The 12,208-nt window shown below is 52.9% G+C and overlaps 1 protein-coding gene across 1 annotated transcript; it reads right to left on the bottom strand.

The window, feature by feature from the left end:
• Nucleotides 1–6,831: 6,831 nt before the first annotated feature.
• Nucleotides 6,832–8,455, bottom strand: RAB42 (RAB42, member RAS oncogene family). Its single transcript, XM_032653257.1, has 2 exons — nucleotides 8,204–8,455; nucleotides 6,832–7,410 (listed from the first exon to the last, which is right to left on the bottom strand). Exons 1-2 carry the CDS (start codon nucleotides 8,440–8,442, stop codon nucleotides 6,987–6,989), a joined length of 663 nt encoding a protein of 220 aa, XP_032509148.1. The 5' UTR covers nucleotides 8,443–8,455; the 3' UTR covers nucleotides 6,832–6,986.
• Between the last annotated feature and the right edge of the window lie 3,753 nt (nucleotides 8,456–12,208).

The following is a 12,208-nucleotide window of genomic DNA, read 5'->3' as shown; positions in this document are numbered from 1 at the left end:
CTGCCAACCAGGCAGGTGGATTCTTCCCTGTTCGAGCCCTGGTCGGGGAAGATCCCACATGCTGTGGAGCAGCTAAGCCTGTGCGCCACAACTACTGAGCCCACGTGCCACAACTATTGAAGCCTGCGCACCTACAGCCCGTGCTCTGCAACAAGAGAGGCCACCGCAATGAGAAGCCCGCACACCGCAACAAAGAGTAGGCCCCACTCGCCACAACTAGAGAAAGCCCGCATGCGGCAACGAAGACCCAACACAGCCTAAAATAAATTAACTAATTAATTTAAAAAAAAAATCACATAGGTAGTAGTGATGGTGCTGAGATTTCAACCAAGTCCCTCTGACTCCAGAACCTGCACTCTTAACTGCTCTAAACTATCTCACCAAGTCCTGTGGGGACAGAGGTGGGAGTGACAGCACATGCAAAGGTCCGGAGGTGTAAAGAAGTCACTGCATCACTGTGGCTAAAGCACAAGGTGCCACATGAGGAGAGAATGGCCGGAGATGAGCAGAGTAAGCTTGGGGGTGGACAGCCCTCAGGCCTAGTAATGGGGTCCAGTGCTCATGCTTTGGAGGCCGCCATGTGTGTGTCTTGCGGGGGGCGGGGGGAGGTGGTACATAGTGTGGGAGGCCCAGCAGGCTGGCTCTGGGCTTCCCACCTCTCTTCAGCCTGAGCAATCTCTTTTAATTGTGGAGGAGTTCAGGGCTGTGAGAAAGATCCCATCTGACAAGAAGATTCTGACGCTAAAAGCAGGCATATAAACAAAACGTTTGAAAACCACTGCACAGGTAATGGGGAGCCAGTAAAGTTTTAGACGGAGGATTGATGTGATATATCTACATGTTACTTGGCATCTACTTGCTCTGGCTGCCAGTGGAACTGGAAGCAGGTAGGAGGGGGACCAGCCAAGAAGTTGGCTGCAGTTAATTTGGACTAAAGGTAAAGGAATAAGGCTTGAGGTTTTCCTGAGAAAGAATGAACCAAAAGGCAGGTGTAGGAGGTGGTCACCAAAACGGGGGTGAGTTTTGAGGACACAGAAGAAGCCATCTGGGATGAGAAAGCCATCCTGGAGAGGGCCCCTCTTGCACGAGGTGAAGCAGGGAGGAGGAGGAGGACAGAGCTGGACTGAGCTCTCACAGTTCCCTATAGTTAGGAAAGGCCCCCGGAGTCACCCAGTGTAGCCTCTTATTTTACAGGTAAGGATATCGAGGTCTGGAGAGAGATCATGTGGCCTGCCCGTGGTCACAGGGTAGGCCAGGACTCAGACCTGTGCTCTTGGTCCAGAGTTCATCTTTGTCATGGCCACCAACACCCCTTCTCTTCCTGATGGGTGGGCTCTCCCCCTCAGGGGTAGGTGGTGACCTTTCCTGGCCAGCTGGACCCCCAGGCTCTGCCTCCATGAAGGGCACTGAGAAGTCCACCGCCACTGCCTGGGCGACGCCCTCGACAAAGATGCCCTCCACGTAGTGTCTCAACAAGGATGGTTTGTCCACATTTGGGCCTCCTAGGAGGAGGATATGGGACTGGTACTGCCAGAGAGGATCCATGTGGTGCAGGAGACCAGCCAGGAGGAGAAGCGAGCCCAGAACTGAAGCATAAACCACGTGGTCTGGGGCTGGCTCAGACTTGCAGTGAGAGATGTAGAGCCAGAACCCAAAGGCAATCGGGCTTTTGGGTCTAGGCTCTCCAGGATACGCCCAGACCCAGGCTTAGTGAAGCCTCCCAGACAGAGTGCCATTTGAAACCACCATGCAGAACTGAGTCCCTTCAGGACAGAAGCAGGACTTCCCCAAAATAGAGGCCCTGGTCCTATAACCGATCCTGAGAAATCCCCAGGTGTAGCTCAAAAGACCGGGGGCGGCAGACCACAGCCCCCATATGCGAGGATATTCTTCCTTCTCTCTGCTGGCCTGAGTCCCAGCCCTAGGTCTGTACCTACAGGAGGGAGGGCTGTGCAGTGTGAAGCTTGCCTCTCCCAACACTGGGACTTCCATGGGACATGTCCCAGCCAGGGGCCCTAGAGAAATCCTCCCACACCTGTCAACCACAGACCGAGCACCAGTTCCCCCTCCAGGGCCAGGATCCTAAGAATAACATTCATAAAGAGAAGGGAGAGTAAAACAAGACTGGCCATTCCTGCTGGTATTTGTTGAAGCTGAGTTATGACTACAAGAAGTTCTTCAAACTACTTGATACTAGGTTTTTTTTTGGAGTATAATTGCTTTACAATACCGTGTTAGTTTCTGCTGTACAGTGAAGTGAATCAGCTATATGTATACATATATCTCCTTCCTCTTGGACCTCCCTCCCCCGCACATCCCACCCATCTAGGTCATCACAGAGCACCAAGCTGAGTTCCCTGTGCTATACAGCAGGTTCCCACTAGCTAGCTATTTTACACGTGGTACCGTATTTATGTCAAGCCTAATCTCCCAGTTCATCCCACCCTACCCTTCCTGCCCCGTCCTGTGTCCACACGTCTGTTCTCTACATCTGCGTTAGTTTCTTTACTCTTGGTTATGTTTTAAATTTTCCCTAATGGTATTAAAAAGCCCCGTGTTCCCCTGCCAAAGGCAGCCTCCCCAAGGGAATCAGCCCTGGCCTTGAAGAGCTACCTTCTAGTGGGGCAAAAAGGTACAACAGTGCCTGAAATCTGCAAAGAGAGCCAACTCAAGTTAGTGCCCTGAAGGCTCAGAGAAGGAACTGATATGTTAGGCTGGACTAAGCCTTGAAGGGTGAACAGAGTTTTGACAGATATGGAGGAAGGTCATTCCAGGCACGGGAAGGACACATGAAAGACACCGAGGGAGCTTGTTGGCAGAAGGAACTTAACATTTATTAGGCACTTAACACACGTCATATTTAATCCTCTAACAAACCTGTGAGGTAGGACTCATTTTACCATGAAGAGACTGAGGCTCAGAGGCAGAGGATAGATCAGGGTTCCCACCTAGATTGCTTCCGTTCCAGCCTGTGCAGTGTGGGTGGGATGGGTCTTCCCTCTTCATCCACTAGGTTTCAGTGGCTCCCAGAGCAGGCAAGGTTGTCAGAAAGGGTCCCATGGGCGGCAGACTTTTGGCTCTGTTCCTTCTAAAGGGCAAAGGGGATGGATTCAATCCTGGGTTGCAAGGTTTTCGGGCTGTGGAAGCAGCTTATGGAAAGCCTTGGAGGCCAGGTAGCCTGACCTTGTCCATGCTGCTATGGTTGGAGGATTTGGCCAGGGTGCTGCCTTGGAGAGCTAGCTTTGCTTACTCAGAATAACCTGGGGATAGACCTGAAGGGACGATTCTGGAACTCCACTCTTGGTAAGAAAGCAGAGCCCAGCCCATATCTCTGGAAGGGGGTCAGGATCTTTTAAGAGCTTTGTTAGAGTCTGGAATCCTTGTTATTTCCCCAAAGTGTGTACTTTGGTAGTCTCTGTTCCCTAAAAGTGATTAATAGTAAAACCTTCAGGGGAAGAAAGGGACTTCCATCTTGTGAATTCCTGTGTGTGACAAGTACTGCCTTTGATTTGTCATCTAATCCTTTCTAAAACCTTTGAGTTAGGTATTATTATCCCCAACTTACAGATGAGTCCACTGAGGCTTACAGAGATGAAGTGAGTTCCCCACGGTCCCACAGCTGTACATAGTAGAGCTGAGATTCAAAACCAGTTTTGACCACAAAGCTTGCCCTGCAAAGGAAACAGCATGTGCAAAGCCCAGGGCTGCAGGTGGTTGGGAACCTGGGCAAAGTGGGTGGAGATGCTGAAGGACCAAATCAGATTGGACTGGGGGGAAAGGGTTTGGATTTTACCCTGTAGGCATGGGGAGCCAGGGAAGGATTCTAGGAGGGTGGCAGGCAGGTCAAATCTGTATTTTAAAAAGATCCCCTGGGGCAATGTGGATGCTAAATCACACCCTACAGGCCTGAGACCCTCAAGAGGGGTGGCACAATCTACACTAAAGACTGCGGAGCCTGAACCATGACAGTGATGGCAAACTGGGTGCGGGGCCTGCTCCCAGGAGAGAGGGCGCCTGCTTCTGAACAGTGGGCAGCCCTCAGGAGGGCATGCCCCTCTCGGCCACTTCCCCATTCTCCAGTCCTATTCTGTGCCTTTCCTCTAGTTAGTGGGCTGGGCAGGGCTGCTTCCTACTGCTGGGTCAGAATCACTCTCATTAAAGCCATTTACAGTCTCCAGAGGTTTTGCGACACTGATGGTGCTTGTGAGTGTGGGATCACAGCCTCAAAGCATAAGGTAGGACCTTCTGGGCCTGGCCTGAGGTGGTGGACAAGGCTGTTGGAACACTGAGCTGGCCTGGGGTTTACTGACTGAGCCACGTCAGTTTCCCTTCCTGGACTTTAGGTTCCTGTCTTTGAAATGTACAAGATCAGCCTGACCTTACAAGGTTGCTTCACGGTTAATAATAAGTCAGAGAAATAATAATAATAGTAATAATAATAATAATATAATAAGCAATAGAAATAGGTCACAGCATGTGAGCCCATACATATTGTAGGAATTCACATAATACATTAATCTTCACAACAACCCTGTGAGACATAAACTATTATTATCCCCATTTTATAGATGGGAAACTGAGGCTGAGAGAGATGTGTGACTACAGTCTGCTGAACATTCCTCAAGGGAGGCAGCTGGAAACAATGGGCAACATCTCGTCCTTGTTGGTGGACCTTGCCCTGGGTGGGCAGGGCCTTCAGGCTGGTTCTTTCACAGTCGGCCAGGATTCTGAGAGGGGAGAAGCTCAGTTTTTTCTTTCTTTCTCCAGGGACTTGGGGATTTATTTATTTTTTTTTTTTGAGCACCTGACAGCCAAATCCCCACCACCATCCTCAGGACCAGCTGCTCATCTCCCAAACAAACTTCAGTTTAGTAGACCTGTACTCCTGTCCGGGGAAGCTCCGGGAGATGAGAAAACACAGACCGAGTTGAGGGTCATTCCCTGCTTCTTCACTTCATTCTAGCACTCAGATCTCTAGTAAATTCCTAGAAAGAGCCCAGCTCTCCCTTGCCTCAGGGCTCCTCCCTCACTTACTGGTTTCATTTAACTTCTCTGGGCCTCAGTCTCAACATCAGTAAAATGGAATAATAATACTATAAGAAGTGCCCAATCAATGCTGGATACTGTTCCTTCTGCCTAGATCTCTGCTCTTAGCTCAGCTCTTCCTCCTCCTCCTCCAGGTCTCAGATCAAAGGCCATCTCTTGAGAGAGGCCTTCCTTGACCACCTGCTCTAAAGGAGGCCCCCATCACCCTCAGGCCCATCTTCCAGATCTGTGGTCTTCATAGCACTTACAACTGGAAATCATTTAGCTCCACTTACAGGTTTCTTCTCTTCCACTAGACCCTAGGACTGCTTTTCTGTCATGTTCACTGCCGTATTCCCAGAGCCCAGATCAGAGTAGATGCTCATTTTATTTTATTTTATTTTATTTATTTATTGGTCACACACGCAGCTTGCGGAATCTTAGTTTCCCGACCAGGGATTGAACTGGGGCCCGCGGCAGTGAAAGCCCAGAGTCCTAACCACTGGACCGCCAGGGAATTCCCGATGCTCATTGTAAGCTTTTTTTTTTTTTTTTTTGCGGTACGCGGGCCTCTCACTGTTGTGGCCTCTCCCGTTGCGGAGCACAGGCTCCGGACGTGCAGGCTCAGCGGCCATGGCTCACAGGCCCAGCCGCTCCGCGGCACGTGGGATCTTCCCGGACCGGAGCACGAACCCGTGTCCCCCGCATCGGCAGGCGGGCTCTCAACCACTGCGCCACCAGGGAAGCCCGGTTGTGCTTTTTGCTGTGGCAACTGCCCATGCCCTGCCCATGCCTGCTGGCACAATGACACCCCCAAGATACCCCCTCTACACCTGCTGAGATCCTTCCTTCCATAAAGCCTTCCTGCATTGCTGCTGGACATCTTGTGCCTAGCAGTTTCTGCTGCAGCCTCAGTTCCCCAGGCGGCAGATTCTGAGCGGGAACTCAGTGTGCAGACTTTTACAAGGGGATTCTTGAGGTCAATGCTTGCTTGCAGGGAGGAAGGGAAGAAAGGATTGAGCGTGAGAATTTAGCTGTGATGTTGTCGTAACAGTGGCCTCAAGTGACCCCATGGAGAGTGATGAAGCTGGGTTTTCCTTTCAGAGTTGTCTAGAGTTGAGACAAGAGGGCCAGGCCTTTGAATAGTGCCCCCGCCCCACATTAGACCCAATAGATTGACGCTGGATTGTGGGCTGCCCCGGATGGGTGGGCAGTTCCCAGAGAAATTAAACTGAGCTCCACCACCAGGCAGCACTCCCAGCAGCTGGGAGGTGCAGTGGGGAGGAGGGGAGATCTTGGTGGCTAATCACAGTGTCCACTGTGTGCCCAACAGATGAGCTGTTCGTATTCATCCCTGCCTCTCAGATCCAGATCCAGTCCCTGGCTTTGGAGTAGGGGCACTGGGCAGCAACCTGGGTTTGAGGGCACACTTTCTCATCCAAACCTGAGGACCTAAGGAGGCTCCAAGGCTGGCTCAGCCTGAAATTCCCTGCACCTGTCCTGGCCTGTGCAGCAGCGTCCAAACGCTGAGTGGTTCAGCATCTGAGCCCAGGGACGCCGCCAGAAATGGCCACATCCCGGCCAAGGGAGGAAAGAGCGGTGATGACCGTTCTTGCCATTCGATTCTCGTTGTGTGGGAGGCTCTGGCTGAGCGTAGCCCATTCATCATCTCATTTGTGCCCACAACCCCTTGTGAGGTGGGATCTTCTATGAGTTTCTCTGACCATGGAGGAAACAGGCTCAAGGACAGGAAGCTGCACACCTGGCCTCTTAGATCTTTCTAGTAGAAAGGGGCTGAGCTCTTGAGACCCCCAAATCCAGGAGACAAGACTGTACCAGGATACTGTTTATATTAACCCTCAGGATAGATTCTGCCATATGCCCTCCAGAGAGATACTAACACTCCCCATCTCACCAGCACTTATGAGGTCCACACTGCTTTAACCCTTTCCCTCCCAGAGTCAACACTTGCATGGGCCCGGGTGCTGTGTGCTGCTGGGGTGCCTGGGGATTTGGGTGTTCTGGATGAGCCGGACACCCCCCCAGTCCTCCTCCAGTTTGATGTCCCCCTGCTGCAGGGCCTGCTGGATGGCATCAGTGAGGGTGTTGAAGGCCAGGTCCACGTTGCAGTTATTTTTGGCGGAGGTCTCCATGAAGGCCATGCCCAGGGAAGCAGCCAGCTCCTCTGCCTCCTGGGCTGAGACACAACGGGTGCTCTGCAGGTCACTCTTGTGGCCAACCAGCAGGAAGATCGCCTTGTCGGGGCCCTGAGTGGCCATGACCTCCTGGTGCCAGTATTGGATGTGTTCAAAGGACTTCCTGTTTGTCACATCAAAGACCAGCAGGACACCCACCACATTCCGGTAAAAGGACCTGGTGATGCACCTGACAGTGGGAGGGAGTAAGTTGGGAGAGGCTTATGCCTTCAAGACACCCGGTGCAAGACCATGCCCTCTGTACACTGACTGCCTCACACCCCCAAAGCTCATTTCACACTGCCCTGTGCTTCTCTTTCCCCATATCTGTCTCTCCCAAGTGACTGTGTGCTCCCCAGTTAGTCAGCAGTTTGATTCCCATACACTCCTGACCATTCCTCCATTCCTAGAGGAAGCCTCATGTTTTCCTGATCTCAGGTCTTTTTTTTCCCCACTCTGCCTGGCAAACTCCTACACATCCTTGATGGCCAACACGAATCTCTCTTCCTTTCACATCTCCTTTACACCCCCCTCTCTGACCTCCTGTGGGCTCTCTCAGCACCCAGGTCATTCATGCCTCCAAGTTTCAATATCGAACATCCCTCTGGGGAGGGCGCCAGGTCTTTATTTTTGTTTGTTTGTTTTTTGTGTTTTTGGTTTGTTTGGCCGTGTCAGGAGCCATGCGGGATCTTAGTTCCCCCACCAGGGATCGAACCCGTGCCCCCTGCGTTGGAAGGCGGTTTCTTAACTACTGGACCGCCAGGGAAGTCCCAACCTGCTGTTATGTGTAGGATGAAGGACTCAAGAGTGAAGGACCCAGGCCCAGGGCAGAGACCCCCAGATCTCTACTTGGGCCATTGAGGCTGACCCCTCTGAGGTATCCCCATGCCCAGGTGGACCAGGACTGACCCTGCCCTAGCCAGAGGCCCCTCACGCCAGCCCTTTCTCGTCCCTCCCCGCCCCACCTCCCACCCACCGCGCACCTGAAGCGCTCTTGGCCCGCCGTGTCCCAGAGCTGCAGCTTCACGCGCGGCCCGGCCCGCAGCTGCAGAGTGCGGCTGTAGAACTCGACGCCCACCGTGGGCACCGACTCGAGCTCCGGCTCGGGTTCCGGGATCCCAGGCGCGCCCGCCACGTAGCGCCGCAGCAGCGACGTCTTGCCCACGGCCGCGTCCCCCAGCAGCGCGATCCGAAACTGGTAGCGGCAGCCCCCCGCCTCCATGTCGGACGTCTGGCCTCCCGGGGCCCAGCCACCAACTATGCGGCCCCGCCCCCGCCCAGTCGCAGGGCCCCGCCCCCGCCCCCGCCCCCGCCTCAGGGCGGCCACTGAGCCACCCAGACCCCGGGACTAGAGAACCTGGGGCGTCTTCAGCACCGGGGGGTGGGGCCGGACCCCGAGGAAACCACCGGGCCCTGTGGAAACACCTGGACAAGTCACTTCCTTGCTCCGAGCCTCAGTTTCCTCCTCTGTAAAATGGAGATGATAACCCTTACTTCGAGGATGAAGAGATTAACCTAGATAATGTGGGGAGAAAGACTAGGGAGGACCAGTAACCAAACGTGCACTGGCCTGGGACCAGCAGTGCCAGAGCGTCCACTGTATTCACCCGTTGGGGTGGCTTCTCTCTGCAGCCCCACTCTCTATTAGTCCCCCAGCCGCGTCCCTGCTGCTGCTGGACCCGGAGACACCCCTGAAGAAAGTTGGTTTATAGGTGCTCTTTTCCCCCCAGGTACCCCTTTCCTGGAGCCCCACTGGCCCTGGCCTGGGGCCTCCCGTTCGGTGTTCAGGGTCAATGTTCAACAGCATCCACTGCTTCCTCCCCTCCTGCCTGTGCGGGGCCCCAGGGCCCAGAGAGGGACTTGCACACAGGCAGCAGACAGACCACTGCAATTCCAGAAGGAGTGCAGTTTGCTTGTGGACTGGACAGCTAACATTAATGAGGTGAGATGGTCAGTTCCTTATGCTCTGGGACAGCAACTCTTTGAGAAGGCCAGAGTGTGCCCATTTTAGAGCTGAGAAGACTGAAGCTCAGATGTGTGGCTCGTCTCGGGTCACAGTAGGGCTGGGCCTCACATCCGGATTTGTCTCACTCTTCATTACCCCTTGATGTCACAAAAGGGGACCGCAAAGCAAGTTCCCAAAGGACCAGGGCTAAGTGGTCAGGTCCCACTTGGATTAGGGGCAAGGGTAAGGCAGGTACATCTGCATTCAAGATGTACTCCACTCTTTCCAGTCTGGCCTTCTTGACACCCAGGACATAAAGGCTGGAGCTCTGGTTGGTCCCAAACAGCTTGCCTGTTGGTTTAATCTCACTATGCCACTGTGGGCGGATGTTACCAGTTTAACTTGTTGTGGCAAATTGGCAGTGGGAAGCAGTTCTCACTAATGCAAACCATCATATCATCACATTTCCTCCTTACACAACCTTGTGAGTAGGTGTTAGTCTGCCCAGTGTTGCTGTTGTTGTTGTTTAATATTTATTTATTTGGCTGCATTGGGTCTTTGTTGTGCCACGCGGGCTTCTCTCTAGTTGCAGTGTGCCGGCTCTAGAGTGTGCAGGTTTAGTTGCCCGCGGCACGTGGGATCTTAATTCCCCGACCAGGGATTGAACCCATGTCCCCTGCGTTGGAAGGCGGATTCTTAACTACTGGACCACCAGGGAAGTCCCTGCCCAGTGGGTTTTTTTTTTTTTTTTTGCTGTGCGCGGGCCTCTCACTGTTGTGGCCTCTCCCGTTGCGGAGCACAGGCTCCGGACGCGCAGGCTCGGCGGCCATGACTCACGGGCCCAGCCGCTCCGCGGCACGTGGGATCTTCCCGGACCGGGCCACGAACCCGTGTCCCCTGCATCGGCAGGCGGACTCTCAACCACTGCGCCACCAGGGAAGCCCGCCTGCCCAGTGTTTTTTACAGATGAGAAAACTGATGCTCAGAGAAGTTAAGTAACCAGCCCAAGATCATTCAGCACGAAGACAGACTAGCTGCCAAGTCTGTTTCTGGCTGGACAGTTTGGGGACCTGGGAAGGCCCAGGTTTTCTTGTGGCTAACTCTAAGCAAATCTGTGAGAAGACATTTTGTTAGGTCTCCTAGTAATCCTGGCTTTTGGTCACCTGCACTAGCCTGAAGGGCCCCAAGTCTCTGCTTGCCTCCACCTCCAGGAGGAGGGGGGTGGGCATCAGCTAGGGTATGTGTGTTGGTGAAGGAACCCGCCCGGCCAGCTCTGCCCAAACCAGGAGGGTCTGCCCCACTCCCACCTGCCCCACTAATTCTTCCATCGGGATGTTCTTATCACCTTGCTCTGTTCAGCTGGAAAAACAGTTTTTGCGTCAGGGCGGTGCAGGTCTTCCTCCGCCCATTCCACCCCCCCCCCCCCCCCCGCCTTTCTTTACCCACCACTGGTGCTCCAGCCATGCTGAACATCTTGCCTCTTCTCAGCCCTCTGCCAGGAACGCTCCCCTTCTGCTCGTCAAAGGGTAACTAACCCCTACTTCACTGGCCAGTGAGGTCACAGGCCCTTTTGTCCACTGTCTCCCTTCTAGGCTCAGGCCTCTTGAGAACAAGGACCAGTGGCTGTATCCCAGTGCTTGGCACAAAGTAGAACTTGGTAAATATTTATGGTTGAATGAATGAATGAATAAAAGTGAATAAATGCTATTCGTTCATTCATTCACACATTTATTCATTCAAACACCACAACAGAGCTGGACTGAGGGAGCTACGGGGTCAGAGAAGACCTCTTGGAGAAGGTGAAGCTGAAGTTGGGTCTCCAAGAACAAGTGGGAGCCGGGGAGGTCAGGGAGGAAGCGCACTCCATGCTGGGGCAGCTGGGCAAAGGCAGAGGCATGAAACAGCTTGAAAGGCAGTTTGAACCCAGACGTCCCAGAAGCCTTTGCAGTCAGCATGTGGGCAGAGTGCACCGTCAGCATCGGACTCCTTGAACTTCCTCTCCTAGACGTTCCTGCTGCGGGTTGGGGTCATGTGCCTGTCCCTGACTGCACCTGGTGCTGGAATCCAGATGTCAGCTGACTTTGCCAGGGACTCCCTATGTGACGCAGGGGGCAAGTCATTTCCCTTCTCCAACCCTGCTTCCCCTTCTGCTAAGTGAGGCAAATCATGGCACCCACCTCACAGGATAGTTCTGGGGTTACTGTGTATCGTAGCAGGCGCACATGTGCATTAGACAGATCTTAGTTTTAGTTCCAAATGATGCTTACTAGCTATGTGGCCTTGGCCAAGTTTTATTCATTCATTAATTTATTCACTTAGTAATTATTTCAATAAATGCTGGCCATCTTTTACATACTTGGCACTTATACAGCCGTGGGAAAGAAAGACACAATTCCTTTTCTTGAAGAGCTCACTTGTAATGGGAAAGACAGAAAATAAACTCATATAAAATGTGATGACAGGGAGCAATAAGTGTCATAAGTAACAAGCCATAGCTTGAAGGGTGGCAGGGTGCTATATCAAAATAGGGTGGTCCGGGGATTTCCCTGGTGGTCCAGTGGTTAAGATTTTGCCTTCCAATGTAGGGGGCGCAGGTTTGATCCCTGGTTGGGGAGATAAGATCCCACAGTCCTTGCAGCGAAAAAAAACCCCAAATCATAAAACAGAGGCAATACTGTAACCAGTTCAATCAAGACTTTAAAAATGGTCCACATCAAAAAAAAAAAAAAATCTTCAAAAAAAAAAAATAGGGTGGTCCGAGGAGGTGACATTTGAACAGAAAAACAGGGGAAGAGAGGGAGCAAGCAGCGTGGTTGTCTGTGATACACAGCGAGGACAGTTCCAGGCAGGAAGAACAGCAAGAGTGAAGGCCCTGAGGTTGGGGCAGGCAAGGGATGCGCCAAGAGCACAAAGGCCAGAGAGAGGGAGCTGAATGAATGGGGAGCAAGTGGTAAGCAATGACAGCAATCACCTGTGGCTTCAGAGGCCAATCATGGGGACTTCAACTTTTATTCCAAATGCGGGATCTTCCCGGACCGGGGCA

This window comes from Phocoena sinus, chromosome 1 (assembly GCF_008692025.1).
Source record: "Phocoena sinus isolate mPhoSin1 chromosome 1, mPhoSin1.pri, whole genome shotgun sequence".
NCBI lineage: Eukaryota > Metazoa > Chordata > Mammalia > Artiodactyla > Phocoenidae > Phocoena > Phocoena sinus.
The sequence above is the reverse complement of the archived record's forward strand: the minus strand, read 5'-3'. Positions and strand labels throughout refer to the sequence as shown.